This window comes from Anser brachyrhynchus, assembly GCF_964034855.1.
Source record: "Anser brachyrhynchus genome assembly, chromosome: 1".
Classification (NCBI taxonomy): Eukaryota; Metazoa; Chordata; class Aves; order Anseriformes; family Anatidae; genus Anser; species Anser brachyrhynchus.
The window spans coordinates 209,605,976-209,623,269 of NC_137694.1; the positions used below are offsets into that span (position 1 = coordinate 209,605,976).

General features: G+C 47.1%; 1 protein-coding gene across 4 annotated transcripts in view; it reads right to left on the reverse strand.

The window, feature by feature from the left end:
• Positions 1 to 17,294, reverse strand: part of MYO7A (myosin VIIA) — a 95,210-nt gene that overhangs the window by 65,121 nt on the left and 12,795 nt on the right. For all 4 annotated transcript variants that reach the window (XM_080576362.1, XM_080576365.1, XM_080576363.1 and 1 more), the window contains exon 2: positions 12,601 to 12,658. In XM_080576362.1, the coding sequence (XP_080432488.1) occupies positions 12,601 to 12,618 (18 nt within the window). In that variant the 5' untranslated portion in view covers positions 12,619 to 12,658. The remainder of the gene's footprint in view (positions 1 to 12,600; positions 12,659 to 17,294) is intronic.

A 17,294-nucleotide genomic window follows, 5' to 3' on the forward strand; every position in this document is an offset into this window, starting at 1 on the left:
AAGCTGTTCTTTAGTGAAACAGGTCAGGTGGGACTCCACCAGCCCGGTGCACGTGTTCAATATATCCAGGTCTCCGCTATATTCAAGGGAAAAAGGAAGCATTTCTATGGATACCTCTCTACAAAGCAGGTATTTAATCTAGGTCAGATGATGCTCACCTAAAGGGGCGGGTGAAGAGGGAAGTTTGGTGATAGAAGCCTACCCTACATGTGTCCAAAGCTAGGTATGATAACTCCTATCCCTAACAGGGATGCTGAAATGTCCCGAGGGCTGCTCTTCAGGGGAACTGCTGGTAGTTGGTCACCCTAATAATTTTGCTGCTGCTTTTTCATAAATAAATAATATTTTCTTCCCAGCTTCTTGCAGCACATCAGGCACCCGCTGTCAGCCCAGGTAACATGCTGCACACACAAGCTCTCTGAAGCCGAGGCAGAGATGTAGGGGGAATCGTTAAATAATTCAGTAATCAATGCACCGCTCGCTCAGCCTGTAACTTCAATACTGACAGTAGGGGAAAAAAAGCAACCCACAAACGTGGCAACAGACCCAACCTTTTCCCATTTGGTGCTGAGGGGCAAAAAGGATGGATTTAGGTGTGCAAGGGATGCAACGAGGCTGGACTCTTTGTGATTCCTGTGCTCATCCCTGGCTTTTGGCAAGGAGCTTGTTGTTGACTGCTCGGGACCTCTGGGCTCAGTACTGGGTTTTAGGCATGCAAACAAACACGGGGATGGAGTATTTAATCCGTGACTCGTAGCCGATGGAGATCTGCCTGAGCGGCGTGGACGACACGGAGAATCCCCAATCCCTTGACGTTGCAAGCAGATTAGGTTGGCCCCGGGTGCTGAAGGCTCGCACAAAAAGCTGACGGCCACCGCCTGGGGACGTGGCTGCAAAATCTGATAAGAAGTGGAACAGGAAATGAAGACTGAGCTTTTGAGCCCCCCAGATGGGCCCTGTCCCAAATGCACGGGAAATGGGGCCAAAGGAAGACAGCCTAGCAATCGTAAGGCATGCAAATCTGCAAGGCTGGAGAGAAGAAGAATAAAATCAGGAGGAAACAGCATGAAGTGCTCCTGGGGGAGCTTGTAATTTGGCAGTATTAATCAACAAACTGTTCCTTCAGGTCCTGGGACTGGAGAACTTGCACTGGTGCCGCAATGAGAGCTCTCAGATCCACTCTGGATCCTCCAAAAAGAGTCAGCCCCATCCTCCTGGATAACCGAGGGTACAGCTGGGAGCAAGAGGAGGCACGATGCTCCCCTTGCCCTCAGCCACACAGAAGCAAGGATTTGGGATGTTCTCCTTCAAATGCATGCCGTTCTCTGCAGTAAGCTTTAGGCAGATGGGACTAAGGGAATGCCATCGCCTTCTCTGAACGTGATTTGGGAAGGGGAACACCAAACCCACAAAAGATCACACACAGAAATGTAAATTCAAAGTGATGTTTGTCATCCCGCCTCAGAAAGGCTGTTCAAAGAAGCCAAAAAGCAATGACACAAATTCAGTTGTTTTACCTGATTCCATTCCTGGGGAAAGAAAACAGGACTTTTCCAACCTTTGTGGTTAAAATCTCTTTTACTTTTCACACGTAACCTGTCAAATCCCCTTTCAGAGTTTTAGCACGTGGAGGCAGCTGATTAGCTTCATCTTTCATGCTCTGGGAGCTCATTTCACCTTCGTTTCTTTACTCCAGGCTCCCCCTTCCCTCCTCCCTGCCTCTCCACAACCTCACAGCCTGCAATTAGTTCTTGTGTACCGAACAGACATGGGACTATAGCAATCTGCACAGCTATTCCTACATAAACAGAAAAAGTGGAAATAACAGAACATAGCATAAAGGAGTGTTTAATCCTAGTAAAATGCTTTTTTATTTATTTATTTATTTATTTTATGTTATTTTATTTATTTTGCAGATGGGGTTAATCTATCCTAGTATAAATGCAGATTTCTCATCAGAAACGAGTTTGTGGTAAGGGTCTACATTAGCCAAAGTGGCACTGATACGTCTAGACAAGCCCTATCATTTAAAATAGCTTCTCTCATCTTTGGAAATATTGAATGAAAGGGGAGTAACGCTGCTTTTCCCTTTTTGCTGTGCTGGATCTGAGCAGCACTGCCCTTTTTGCATGCTCCCTTTGCTTATGCACTGAGGGTTGTCTTGGTTACTGAGCAGAGTGTGGGGTCCGGGGCAAGGCTTTTTGCAGCTCAGTCGATAGCATCCTGAGGGGGTCTGTGATGTGACTGCTCAAGAGAGACGTGGACTGCTCCAGGGGGGTGTTTGAAAGCCCAGTTCCTGGGAGGAATGAATGGCAGGTGAATGGGTTATGGAAAAAATAAAAATTGGCAATGCTTGTGATCCAGACTGTCTTGATACTCGTTTTTGTCCTGTAGGTACCAGCCTTGAGGATGGTGGTCTTCTTCTCTCCAAAAGGAGAAAAGATACTCCCAGACTTCAAGAAAATCTTGAGGTCATGAAGCACACGGACATTTCTGTCATCAGGAAAGCGATAGCCGAACAAACCCTACCAGTATTTGTTAAAACCCAACGAAATCATCTGCATTTCGTTGCTGGCTTCATGGGTTTGGAGGCTCTGGGTTTGGCTCCACGCAAGGGCTGCAGAATTCTTCTACAGGTCACCCTTAAAACGGGCAAGCAGAGCAGATTTGTAGCTGCAGCCACTTGCCTGGATTCTTTGAGCCTCTCCACCCCCGTGGCTGGAAAGCTTCCCAATTGCCACCCATGGGTCCCTGGAGACCTGAGGGACCTTGCATCTGCTCCATGGGTTCCCGACAGCACAATACCAGCCCCATCTGCTGTAACTCTCTGGAACTGCCAAGCGCATCAGGAAGTTGGTTTCTGATGATTTTTCCATGAGTTTTAATTCAACTTTCATGCTAGTAGTACCCTAACTGAAGCAGAATGAAGAAGGGCAGAGTGTGTATTTTAATCCCGAATTTTACACCACCGCCACCATGTAAAAATATTCCGGCTGAAGGTAGGAAACCCAGAGTACAACGCGGTTGCTCACAGCTCTGAAGGAATTGCTTTTATAAAGGAAGGAGTCAGCAAGTCCAGCTAGACAAACCCTAACCTAGAGGCTGCAAGCAGAGGAAGAGTGGAGTTGTAGGCTAGTGTAAAATGATAGAGGTAGGAACAATCATCACTGTTCACAGTCACAGATGCAGCTGGCAGATTTAACCAAAATCCTTGCTTTGTTGGACCAGGACACGTACAGATGTGGGTGCCTTCAACCTGTGGGTTTGCAGCTAATCCATTATATTTCACTGGGCACATAGCAAAAAGATTTGGGTTTCAGAGAGTAATGAGAAGCAACATCAGTTCTTTTTGTGCACTTGCAGACCCAGAAACCTGCTTCAAAATCCAAGTCCCCCCAGATAATCACCAGCTGTTAAAAACAAAGTAATAGTCACAGCCTGAAAAAAAAAATAGACCTGTTTCAATACATGAAATTATCAAGACACGGTGGTTGACAAGATGGCCAAGGGGATTACACATTATTGACATTGTCCTAACTCTGGTAGCTGGAAGAATAAAGCCATAAAAGAAATGAGTCCTGTGTGCTTTTGGGACAGAAACTAATTCCCGTATTCTTGGAGCTTCTTATTTTCCTCATGAGTATTTTATTACAAGGACAGTCCATTCTGCATATGCTGCAGAGCCTGCGTAAGGGATGTTGACTCCAAAGGGATTTTGTCTCACTCTTCATCCAGTTTACAACAAAAAGGTTGCATTACAAATGAATTGTGTTAGATGTTAGCCTGGGAACCAAACTTTCAGTTCTTTTGTGGGTTTGCATGGTACTTAGATGTCCTGGACCAGCAACGGGCAGCTAATTGGTGCTCAAGTAAAACCCTACATCATGTAAAGGGAAATTAATTCATGTAAAAAATGCTCATAGATTTTATACTTGTTTTGAGATACTCTGGGATTGCTGCATAGCCTTAATTTTGAGACCACAAGAGTATTATTGCATAGATTCATTACACCTGTGTTTCTGTAAGGAACAGGCTGACAGAAAATCATCGTGTAAATACGGTTACTGCCTCCGTTGCCTTTTTCTGGATGCAAATGTTGTTTAACTGCAAGCATCTAGTTAATGGGAAAGGGCTGCCTCGCACTGAATGCAGCGATTTTATGGGGTTAAGGGGCAGTAAAACGCCTTTACAAAGTGATTTGCAGATCGTGAAAATGCAGCGTGTGACCTTAAGAGCCACTGGCCAGCGGTGTTTTCTGGCAATAAAATGGCTGGCTGGGTGCTAGGAGATGGACATAAATTGCTCCCATTGCATTCACGCTGACTGCACAAAAGGCTTCGGAGCGGTGGTGTGCAAATCCCTGGCAGGGCTCTGCCCCACACGGGCACTTTTCCCTATCTTAAAGCCAAGCAGCACTTGGCTCTTTCTTCTCCAGCAGAAAATAAGCCAACATCTTCTTCCACCGGGCTCTATAAAGTGACTCTGGTGAAAGGATGGAGGGCACCTGCTTCTTGGTTAAACAGAGGGAGGGAGACGTGTTTTCAGCAATTGCTTTAGGTAGGACGTGAAAATGCCTGTGCAAGGCTAAAGCATCTCAGCGTCCATCAAGGGTCCATCCTGTCTTCACCGGTGGCCCATGTGGAAACCTAGGGCAGAGTGTAAGATGTGGGCAAGCCTATAGAGATACTTCTTTAAAACACTTTTCCAGTACAAGAATAAGGGGCTACTGAATTAATTAGGAATTGGGAGTAGGAAATTAATAGGAATTAGGTTCAGCAAGAAGCAATGGAGGTGGATAGGACACCTGGAGAAGTAAGGAGTTTTTATAGGGTTCAGGGAAAACTGGAGAAGTAATCGGAAAGGTGTTGTGTTGGGGACTACTGACCAGATAAATCACACTAGGGAAAATCCCCAAGCTGAAATGTTGTAGTTGGAGGCCAGAAAATCAGCTGAAGGACAGGAAAATGTTGGGAGGAAATTACTCCATACACTGACTTGTCCCTCGGTGTTCACCAGCAGTTGGTTTTGGAGGCAGAATACCCTATATTGTACTAAACAAGTACGGCCAGTTTCTCTGTGTTCCCAATTTCTGCACACTGTAACTCAGGAAATTTCTGTTCAGAAAAAGAAGTGCTCAAAATACGTAGCTGGTGAAGTTTTCTCCTTTCATGAAATTGCCTAATGGAGGGTGAAATCCTCGTAAGCTTTTAAGATTGACCTTTCCCCAGGGCAAGAAAGCAGCAGCATTCCTCTGCCACTGCCACCTCCCTGCTGCCGACAGCAGCAAGGGTGGTTTGGGACAGAAAGGAGAGGAGGACTGATCCGTGATATCACCTTGTCATGTCTGCAAAACTCATACGTAGACGTGGTCAACGAGGAAAAGGCAATTCCCCTCCATCGCAATAATGTGACTTGATGTGGCATGTATGATTTTGACAATCTCATTGGACCTCTGTCTAAAAAGTCAACGTTTAAATCCAGTAAAATTATTGTATTTGTTGCCTATACCATGACACCTCAGTAGACATTCCCTGTGTTCCCACCTCAACTTACTTCTGAGGAAGAAATTCCGTTTTTCAGCTTGTGCTGGTGAAAAGGTCTGTTATTGCTTTCCTTCCCCTGGGCCCAGGAGCTGTGCACAGCTTCTTGAATCTGATTGCAGGAAAGCCAGGCCTTGGCTGTCTCCTTTTTTAATGAAAACTGCTGGAAATCTACACTGTGCTAACAAACGCTGCTGCTGCTGCTTGAAAAAGGAATGAATTTTACACTGGGACAGCCAAATCTTTCACTAGAGTACATCAGCATCACTCAAGTGTCTCTGACCCCAAACCCATGAAATATCGAGGGTTTGTTTTCTAATGCCTCGCTGCTGAATGCTTTTGAATTGTGCAAGAGGAATTTGATGAAGAGGAAGGCTGAGCAGGGAGAACCGCCTGTCTGACACGCAGCCATTCGTACCAGAAACATATGGAAAGGACAGTCCCGTGCCCCATCAGGGCTGCCATATCACAAACATTTCCTACAGCAGCCTTGTAGGCTTAAATGTCTTCCCTTTTCCCAGATTCATCTGATTTCCAGTCCCTATATCCCACCCGAGAACTCATCTCAGTTAAAAATTATAGGAGTGTGTAGGGACGGGGATGGGATGGAGATGGGATGGGGATGGGGATGGGATGGGATGAGGATGGGGACAGGATGGGGATGGGATGGGGATGGGGATGGGATGGGGATGGGATGGGATGGGATGGGATGGGGATGGGGATGGGGATGGGATGGGATGGGATGGGATGGGATGGGATGGGGATGGGGATGGGACGGGATGGGATGGGATGGGATGGGGATGGGGATGGGGATGGGATGGGATGGGATGGGATGGGGATGGGATGGGATGTGATGTGATGGGATGGGATGGGATGGGATGGGATGGGGAGAGGATGGGGATGAGATGGGGATGGGGATGGGGATGGGATGGGGATGGGATGGGGATGGGGATGGGGATGGGGATGGGGATGGGGATGGGGATGGGGATGGGGATGGGGATGGGGATGGGGATGGGGATGGGGATGGGGATGGGGATGGGGATGGGGATGGGGATGGGGATGGGATGGGGATGGGATGGGGAGAGGATGGGGACAGGATGGGGATGGGATGGGATGAGCATGGGGACGGGATGGGGAAGGGATGAGTATGGGATGGGGATGAGATGGGGATGGGAGCCCCTTACTCTGCTCTGTTGGCACTACTGGGATGAAGATGCTTCTTCCCATCATGAACAGGAACCAGAGCCTCGATGGTTGGAATGAGGACTGAGGGAAATCAACCCTCACATAGATCCCTACCCGTGGGGTAAGGGGAAATGAAGGATTTCCAGCCTCCTGTCCCACCATGCCGGCTGATGCCCCACAGCCACACAAGGTTCAAGATTCATTACAGGGTGTTGTGCTTTTTTTTTTTTATGGAAAGCTTATACAAACAGTGAGACTTCTTCAGAGTCAGGCTGTGATAAATTGGAAGGCTTAAAAGAAAGAGGTGGCTTAAAGGAGATGAATTTATCTCTTCTTGCTTCAGACTTTGTGTCTCAGCAAGTTAAGTGACATCTTTAGGGGCTCTGACAGACATGGACAAGTAACCATCAAGCATGACAAGATGTCTTGCAAGAGCTGTTCCTGGGGATGTAGATTTTCCCTGGGGAAACCTAAGCTCCCAAGATTAACTCAGGATAAATTTTGTTATGGGGTGCTTCACAATTTCCTATGCCCTCAAACGAAGGTCCCATCAGCTGGGTATTTTGCTATTCCCTCTTGAAAAAGCAAAAGTAAACTCACCCACAGACATAACAACTCTCCCTCCAAGCTTTCCCTGCCTTGAGATCAAACAGAATAAGGTTTCCAGTGCTTACACTTTGGGAAAGATGGATGCTGGGAGCTTGTCTGAGTTATCAACAAGCAGGAAGGAGTACGTTCAGACAGGCTCTCGGAGGCTGGGTATTTCCACACCAGGACTGAGACTGTTTGCTGTACCTTCATTTGACATCCTGCAATTTATATTCCGCAGCCATAGCGCTGCGAGAGCATCTCCCTAGCCTGCAGCTTCATTTTCTGCACACAGCTACCCGGGTGCTTTAATTGTCCCATAAATCTGATGGAAAGGATTTGATGCAGAGAGCTGTTAAAATGCCAAATGTCTTGAGCACAGCAACTAATGAATGGCTCCCAATGATTCATGTTTCAATCTATATGCAAATGTGCCCTTTGGTTGGCTTGTGCCGGACTTTTCATTGCTGCATTACGGCTATCCAGGGAAGCCTCAGACTCATAGATCAGACAGATACAAGGCATAAATGGGCGAAGACTTAAATTATTCAGTGTTTATGAGAAAAGGAATCCAAACAGTGGGCTTACACTTTGCTTTTTGTAATAACATGATTACAGATCAGCCCTGAGAAGACCTACAATAACGTTTGTTTTCCCCCCCGCCCCTTCTTGCTATCAAAAAATATGGCACAATGAATCACTTAGAGATGCGAGGCTGAATGCGTGTTATCCGATATCACCCGGGGCCAGAAAAATGTGTGTCAGCTCCCGGTGCAAACAGCGCTCGCAGAGCCCAGCTGAGAGATGTTTGTGAATGGACTGAGGGATTTCAAAATCCCTCTGCTATTCTTATTTCCAGGAAGGAAAATGATCTCCTGCAGTGTCTCACACTGTCTCTGTGAATGCTCTCGATCAGAAAATCTGTTCTTGCTCATTAATGAACTGCACAGATCCCTCTCATCTGCAGTGCTGTGTGCAATTCTAGTGTTGGGAAGTATTAACTAAACTGGGGCGGGTGCAGAAAGAGCTGCCACTGTCACAGGAGGGTTGGGAGTTTGTTTTAAAAAAAAAAAAAAAATTTTGGAGGATTTCAGTCAATCCCAAGGCTGGGAGGGAAAGTGACTGCTCTCTATCACCACTGGAGAAATGGCAAGAAGGGAAAAGGGCAATTTTAGCCAAAAGCCGATGCTGGCACTGTAACAGGTATCTGCCAGGAAGCCACAAATGCTTTCACAAAATATAGTTTTCTATGTCAAGGACAGCGTTGTTCACGTAGGGCTTGTTCTGTGGGCTTTAAAGCTAGAGCAGTGTTGGGTTGTGGATAGAAGGTCTGGATTGCCAGCTTCCCCACTGCTGTCAGCCCATGCCCCAAGCTGCCCTAGATTCATCGCATCGCTCTCCAGAGCTCGAAAGCGGTCTCCAGCTCCATCTTCATGTGTCAGGCAAGGCGCTTGTTCTCCCTCAAGGGACCTATACTGTGTTAGAAATTATCAGGGGAACATTAGCTGCCCTCCAAAGGTAACCCTGGCCAGATTGGAAAAGGGGAAGGCTCAGGAAGTAGATTCCAAAGGAAACATTAGATGTTTGGCTTCATTTCTTTCAAGTTGGCTTTCAACCTTACCTAAATCAACTCCCACAGCCAAAATGGGACTTTGGACCGAACATATTCAAACACTTAAATATTAATGTAAAGGGATCCTCTCAGAGGCCTTCGTGGTGTTGAGATTCCTCTGTTTTGTGCATTTAAGGCCCAGCCCTGGGTTTTATGCTCAACGAACTGACAGAGGTGGCACCGACTTGGCAGGACGGATAGTTGCAGAGAAACCGCGAGGTTTTGGCATTGCCCCCAGGAACAACCCCACAGGCAGCACTGCTGAGCCAGGCGAACAGAGCTGAGGTTTCTGACCAAGCTTTTGCTCCTGGAAAGCTTCAGACTAGTTGGAGACACCTTCCTTACATGTCTGTCCCCCTGGTGTCAAGCTGAACTAGAGCTTTATAGCAGGAGACCTTTCCACTGTGCTTGACCCATCAGGACCTACATTTCTTTCATTTACCTGGTTATGTTAGGTCTCTGCTGTTTCTTTTCACTCCTAATTCTACCTCTCTGCCTGAAACACCAAGAGTAGGCATGTGGCAAGCAGCAGGTGTTTGCCCCTTGCCATTGGGACCGTGGTGGCCTTGGCAAACCCCTCACTGAGGAGCAGAGATGTGCTGCTCACCAGGACATCCGTGCTCCAGGCCAGCGCACCCTCCTGGTCTCAGCTCCGTCTCTTCTTTAAATAAAAGACAGAACATGCAGGAATGAGCTGCTACTGTGCTGCAGAGCCAAACGAACTTGTCAGGCTGCCAGGACAGGAATTTGGGAAGCCCTCCTTTTATTCCTTCCCTTTCTTTGTGCATGGAAATGAACTTGCCATCAGTAATTTGCTAGTGACTAAAGCTGATAAGTTTGGCTCCCTGCGGGCCCCTGCTGGGGAACAATATTGGCTTTTCTTCTGAATTACTGAGTGGAAGGCACAGAGAACAGGGTAGGAGCCCTGTCTGTTGCCTTTTCCTTGCTCAGAGCCATGCACTGCCTTCCACACTCAGCTGTCCAGAGCCAACCTCTAAGGGAGACATTAAAAAATCAAAAATCCAGAGTTATAGCTGGGCAAAAGCAGGAAAAACAAGCTGTAGGAGCCAAAAGCTCCATGCTGATCTATCTGCCTTTACTAGCAGTTGCCGGAGCCCTGGCACAGGCTGCCCAGACAGGGGCTGGGGGCTCCTCCTTGGGGACCTCCAGCAGCCGCCTGGACGTGGGGCTGGGCCCCCTGCTCGGGGTGGCCCTGCTGGGGCAGGGCTGGCACCACAGGGACCCGCAGCTGCCTGACACCACCAGCCACTCGAGGTCCTGTGAAAATTTTCAAGGGAAAAGGGGTGGGAGGGAAGGATTGTATGAATGCTGTGTGCATTCAAGAATTAAAGAAAAAAAAAGACAGAGGGAAAGCTCTCTGCAAAGTCATTCTGATCAGGAACGGCACAGATGGATCTCTAAAATCTTCGAGCAAAACTATAGGAGGAAAAACACTGCTGCTAGCTGCAATTAAATGTCACAATAAACAGCAGCTCTTTGGACCACAAAGGGCAAAAGTAGTTCAAATCTCACTCACACTAGACCTTAGATGGGGTAAAGAATGCAAAGAAACCTGAGAACGAGCCCATATCTGCTAACAACTGGGCAATAAATACCCAGTTCTATGCATATCTATTCCCTGATATTTGTCAGCAAAAAGCTGCTCAACATCTGAACCTAAATCAGGGAGAGCTTAGTCTCAAAAATATTGAGAATAGCAGGAAATGGAAGATCTTTCAGAAAACTGTAGGTTGTTTCGAAGGTCTGTTTTTTTTTTTTCTCGTTTTGTAATGAGAAGTTGTAATCCTGAAGTAGTGCATCAAAAAGTGATGGTAACTTTTAGGAATCCAACTGGGGATTCCTTACACAGTTTCAACACACAGTCCTTGTTAACTAAGATGTTTGCTTGAAAAACAACTGACTATCTGCTCTGAAAAAAACTATAGGAGACTGAACAATCACGCTGAATAGTCAGCAAGGCTTCAGTATAATAGATTCTTGTAATTCCTACCTGGACGTGATGGGCTTTGAACACTCAAGTGATACCAACACATCAATCACAAATGGCTCCAGGTTTTATTCCCCATCATCCAGCTTTCAGGATAAAAATATCAGCATGTTTTTCCTTCCATTATAACATCCTATAAACACTCCCTCACCTGTTGACATAGGGGCAGCATCGCTCCTGCTCTGCTCCAGCTTTATTGCTGTACCACTGCAGGTAGGAGAGGTAAAAGCCCAAGAAATCAGCACTGGTTTCACACCAGATCAACTGCTTAGTGAGGTTTTAATGAGGAGCCAAGTCCCAGACTGGATGCCCAGGCTAACTGATGGCTGGAGTGGGGGCTATAATGCATCAAGTGCCTTGATGATGTTATTGAAGCTGTTACTGCCACCCTTTGCTGTAACTTTCATGATAGCAGAGGTGGAAGAAGAATATAATGAGGTTCCTGCACCTCAGCTCGCCATTCACAGTTGAGTCCACCTGAATGTCATAGGATAAATGCAGGATAAATGGAGATTTATCCTACCCTAGGAGAGGTGGGAGGGAAATGACTTCAGAAACGTCCCCCTCCCTTCCTAAACAAGACACCTTGTTTCTAGAGAAGTAGAAAAATTAAAATTGATTAAAACTCTGCAAAGAGCAAATTTAGACAAAAACAGAAGACTATGAGCTAGTATCTGAGGACTATGAGCAGTATCAGCTGCTCTGCTGAGCTTTCAGATCAGCATTTCAACTTACTTTAATTTCCACACCTGTTTTCTTTGGCATCACAAACTCCATCTGTCAGAGTTTGCAATGTGGAGCCAACATCTCTGCATCTTTTGGGAGGGGACTGAGCTCCTTATCTCTTCTAGGGAAACATAGTCTCTCTGAGGTGCCTTCAACCCCCAAAGTATTGCTCGGCTCTTCTTGCCACTGGTATAAACTGGTACCACTGGGGTTCCTGCACACAGCTTCAAAGGCCCAGTGCTTTCTGCCCAGTTGTAGCCAAAAACATACTTGCCGAGACAGACACAGAGTTGAATCAAACCTGTTGGGTAGATTTGTTCCACCGTTTCAATTTGCCCTCAGTCCAAGATGCTTGGCAGCATTGTCAGTCCTCCCCAGGTGAGAGATGGCAATGAGATAACCCAGAGGAAACTGAAGGAGTCGTGCCCAGATGCAGGGAAAACTACAGTCTGAAGCCCTAAATGATATCTTAGATTACACAAGAGTCTCCATGCAACTTAATGCATCAATTCTTTTTAAATGTGGAAAAAAAAAAGAAAAAAAAAAACTCCTCCCCCCCCCCCCTTTTTTTTTTTCCATAGCTACTGGAAATCAAAAATCAGTTTGTGCAGTGATCGTTCTTCATGGCTGGCAAAAAGCTGTTTTATTCTCCTGCATATTCAGGACTCATGTGCAGTTCCCGGGCCATCCCAGATGAGAAAATAGAAGCAGAGCATTGCGTGAGGTTAATCTGGACTACACACACAAAGCAATGATTTCCTCTAAGCCAATCAAGGATTAAGGCTAATGAGTATCCCTGCATCTTGTAACAGTCCTTTTAGAGAAGTAGAATCAGATGGAAATAGCTTGATGCGACCCTTCCCCCCTCCCCCAAAGAAAGCTTGTATTAGTCTTTGGGGTGATGGAGTAAAATTAGAAATGCGGAAGAGAGCATCACTTACCTGTCGTAGAATGACCATGGTTCCTGTATAAACACATCAGCAATCACCAGGAATGAACCTAAAGCAAGAGAAATTGGCAATTAATGGACCGACACCCCGACTCATATACCCCCTCCTGACACCGATGGGTCAGATCCAGCCCCTCGGCACGGAAGAAGGTTAGGAGCACTTTAACTCCTAATGCTTTCATAATATTAATTCCAGACAGCGTGAGACAATCCCCTAATACACCAGGATTAATGCCTGCACAGTGGTGAATGAGACAGGGACTGGAGGTTGCTTATGCAAGTGGTGTTTTGTAAACGGAGTCCTAGAAAGTTATCCAAAGATTAACTGGCCAACAGGCTGATGCTGATTTCTTGCACGTACCACCAAATCCCAGGGTACGAGTTAATGCATGTGAAGAGCTGCCCTGCCCTTACTGCTCACAAGGCTGGATGGACTGATCAACTTCTAAGCAAAACTGCTTTCAGGAGGGGAAAGAAAAGACCAAGCCCTCCACCGTAGCCCACAGATAATATCTGCATTAGGCAGAGCATCTCCACGCTCCGTCCCTGCCTGTTGTACGTGCTGTACCTTTGTGGGATTTGCATGTGCTTTACATAGGAAAATCCTATGCTGCTCTTGGGTTTGTGCTTCCTGGGGTGTGGTGTCACCTCACGATGCTCCCAGCATGAAATGGGTTTGGTCTCTGTGAGTGAAAAATGCTTTCAAGGAATTAAATTTCTGCAGCTTTTAATCTCCAAGTCATCCGTACTCCATGGCCATCAGCAATTGTTAAATTTATGATGCGGAACGTTTTCCATAATAGTAAAAACTCTCATGCCTTAGAAAGTAGGCAAAAAGGCACACTTTCTGAGAGCTACAAGTCCCACGAGACATGGGGGGATGTGAAAGCTGATGAAAGATGATCTTGAAGGACACAAGACATTTCCCTTATGGCGACAGAATGGTCCAGACAAGTCATACAAAACCAAATATTTTGTATCAGGTTTCAGCCATATATTTTATTTTTGTGCTTTCCCAGCTAAAAGGAGAACATTTATGGGAGGAGTGAAGAAAAAAGAAATGCCTTTGGGGGGTTGGACCTGATGATCTCTTGACGTCCCTTCCAACCCCTACAATTCTGTGATTCTGTGTCTTTCCACCCCCCTCAACCATCTCCAGGTGAAACATCCCAAAGAGACACAATATGGGACAGACTCAATCCCACAAAATAAGAGGTTGTTTGGAAAACATCCAGACCAGCTACATGATCCCTCTGCACTGCCTGCCTCTTCTTTCCCTGGAGAAGGAACTGGTGTCCTGGTGCATCCAAGGCATCACTCTTCATCAGGAAATACACACCAGGCATTTTAGCCAAATTTTGGCCGCAGGCCGTATTTAATGAATTAATTTTGCTTTCTCTAGAAGATAGATGACTGGTAGAAAATCATGTGCCCACTTAATATCTGAAAGGCTGTGAGGCAGTTTTCCTAAATCTCCGTTTGAATCTTCTCTGTAGCACTTTAAATTATTCCCCTTTCCAGCAGTCTGAGTTCCTGGGTTGTGGCACATCTGCTCTGGACAAGTGATCTTCTAGATGTTTGCCTCAGTTTCCCTCTCCAAAAAAAACAGAGATCTCACCCAACAAGGTAGCTCGTAAGTATTCCATTCATTACTGATTTGCATGTTAATTAGCTGAATGGCCTCGGTGTTGCAATCTCATGCACAGGATGGGCTAGACCCAGAGGTTCAGGTCTTAGAACTGCTTTTTCGTTATTCAGCCTTTTTCACCTTCACTTCCTCACTTGTTCAATACTCCATAAGTTCACTCAGGTTGCTGTTGCAAGGCAGGTTGTATGTAAGGGGCAACCAGCTTTCCCCAGGGAAAACCCCAAAAGGGAAGGACAGGACATGCAGCAGACTGCCCTCCCTGTTTTTCCCACAGGGGTCAGTAAGAAGGATTGGGCTTGTCTGAGCACCAGGGAGATCAGCTGCCCTCTAATTCATGGGGCCCCGGTGCAATGAAGCAGCCATCTGGACCCTCCAGCCCTCCTTGGCAGGTAAGCGTAAGGAACATCATTCCCACCCTTATCTCTGTGTGGAGCTGTACAGCTGCTTGAGGTGCAGAAATGATCTAGGTTAAACAAAATGTACCCGCCATCTCTACAATATCACCCGCACAAAACAAAAGCATGAAGGCACCCCTCCTGAAAGCCTTTTTTTTTTTTTTTTTTTTAATTCAGTTCATTTTGCAGCTTTCTGGACATCACTAGCTGAGCATGATCTAAAGCGACCACCTAAAAGAGGCAAAAATGTGAGGCTGAGGGGGCTTGAAAGACCCTAAACTAGATCTAGATGCAGAGAGATGTGTGACATGGAATGTATATGCCTCTGCAAGCAGTGGTTACCAGAGGCCAAGGAGAACATCAATACAAGGCCTCCACACTGGTGACCTCCTCCATGACTTTCTTGTTGATTCTGAAGACATCCTGATTGCAAGAGCAAGGGGAACCCAACAGAGCTCAACTCTGGAGGAGTCCGGACAAAGCTACTCCCCTGCAATTGCAAAGAAGGGGGTTGCTTTTTCAATCTGTTTAACTGGCATTTCTACTCTCCTTTTTGGCACTTTAGGACCAGAATCCAACCACATGACCAGCCACACTGCTTGGGGCATGGCTACACAAAAATGCTAATCTTCCAGAGCAAATGCCCATTAAGCACTGGCTAGGAGAAATTCAGATCTTTCATTCTAAGTGCAAGTTCTGTTCCTTTCTCCTGAAGTCCCACATCTCATGATTTTCCCGTCTGCAAATGCAATGAAGAAAATGAATAATTAATTTATAGGGTTCACTGATATTCAGTGACAGCCTGTCCCCTGCTCACCCAGCTTGGTGTAAAGCTTGATTTGGGGAACACCCCGGGAACCTAATAGTGTGAAAAGCCAAAAGAATTGGCTGTTGATTCACTGCCTTACTTCTACTTCACTTGACTGGCAGAAGTGTATTGTACCACCCTAGCTGAGCAAAAAGATTTAACACACCAATGCTCTCTGCACACTGCTGCTTTCACCTCCTGCCCTCCAGCAAGGGATCCAAGAAGGATTAAAGATTTTGCAATGTTTTTTACTGTTCATCTTAGAAATGGTGAATAAAAAGAAGGTCAGACCTATGCCCTTGGAGACAAGTGACCTTGTCCTTACCAAAAGCAGGATTCAGACTGGAAAGAGAAATAATGGCTCTTGAATGAAATTAAAGTAACAAATCCACCAGTTTTGGGGGGTCTCTAAGCATTGAATGTGCATGACAGCAAGCAGAGAGGAAGAGGGCAATGTTACTATGTACCACCCATTCTGCTCCATGTCCTGCTGAAAGCTGGCATGCTTGGGAAGCTACCGCAGTTTGTGTTCTTCCTTAAGCCCTTCATCAGAACCAGGGCTTTGAGGTCAGAAGATGCTAGACCATGAAACTGAATACAGCAGCCATCCACCTTCTTCTTGGCTAACAAGTGTCTTCCCTGCTAGCGTGATCCAAACACATCAACAGACACAATCCACCACTTCTCTAGGTAATTAGCTCCAAAGATCAAACCATCCTTTTTGTTTAAAATGAAGTATCTTCTCATTTGTGTCTGGGAAACTTTTCCCAAGAGGCACGTGCCCTAGCTTTGATGGCATGCTGCGTCCTCTCTGTTGTATGGCCTGTGTCTGTTGGTTTGTGAGAGCATCAGCATCTGGTCTGTGCTCCCTGTGAAGGCACTTACAGCCTCCTCCCAGCCCTTCTCACTCTGTTGATCAATGAACTGAACATCAGACTCTCATAATGAAAACTCTACAGTTTCTGAGCCCGTCTTGGATAGAAACATAGAATCACAGAATGGTTTGGGTTGGAAGGGACATTAAAGATCATCTAATTCCAAACCCATGGCAGGTGCCCTGCCTGGGCACTGCCAGGGCTGGGGCACCCCCAGCTCCTCTGGGCAGCCTGGGCCAGGGCCTCAGCGCCCTCAGAGGGAAGAATTTCTTCCCAACGCCTCCCCGAAGCCTCCCCCCTGCCAGGCTCCAGCCGGTGCCCCTCGTCCTGTCCCCCCAGCCCTGACAAAGAGTCCCTCCCCAGCTTCCCTGCCCCCCCTGCAGGCCCTGGCAGGCCGCTGGCAGCTCTCCCCGGGGCCTTCTCTTCCCCAGGCCCACCACCCCCAGCTCTCTCAGCCTGGCCCCACAGCAGAGCTGCTCCAGCCCCTGAGCATCCTCGCGGCCTCCTCCGGGCCCGCTCCAGCAGCTCCGTGTCCTTGTGCTGGGCCCAGAGCTGAACGCGGCGCTGCAGGGGGGGCCTCCCGAGAGCGGGGCCCAGGGGGACAATCCCCTCCCTCGCCCTGCTGCCACGCTGCTGCTGCTGCAGCCCAGGGCACGCTTGGCTTTCGGGGCTCAAAGCTATGTGAGGTGGCATGTTGCTATGTGAGGGGCCATGGGTTCACCCCTCACCTCAGTCGAGGAGAACCAAAACTTTGCATCTTGTTAGACAACAGCTTTAGCTCGTCGTGTGGTGCTTAAAGCATGAGACTCAGCACTGCCCTGGCTTTGGACTGATATGTTGATGGTAATGGCCATCCACTTATACCTCCCTCTCCCATGACACAAATATCTTCCTCCAAGAGACTCGCAAGCACTCCCTGAGTGACCAAACAGGATGAGATATAACCTCGCTCGTGACGGA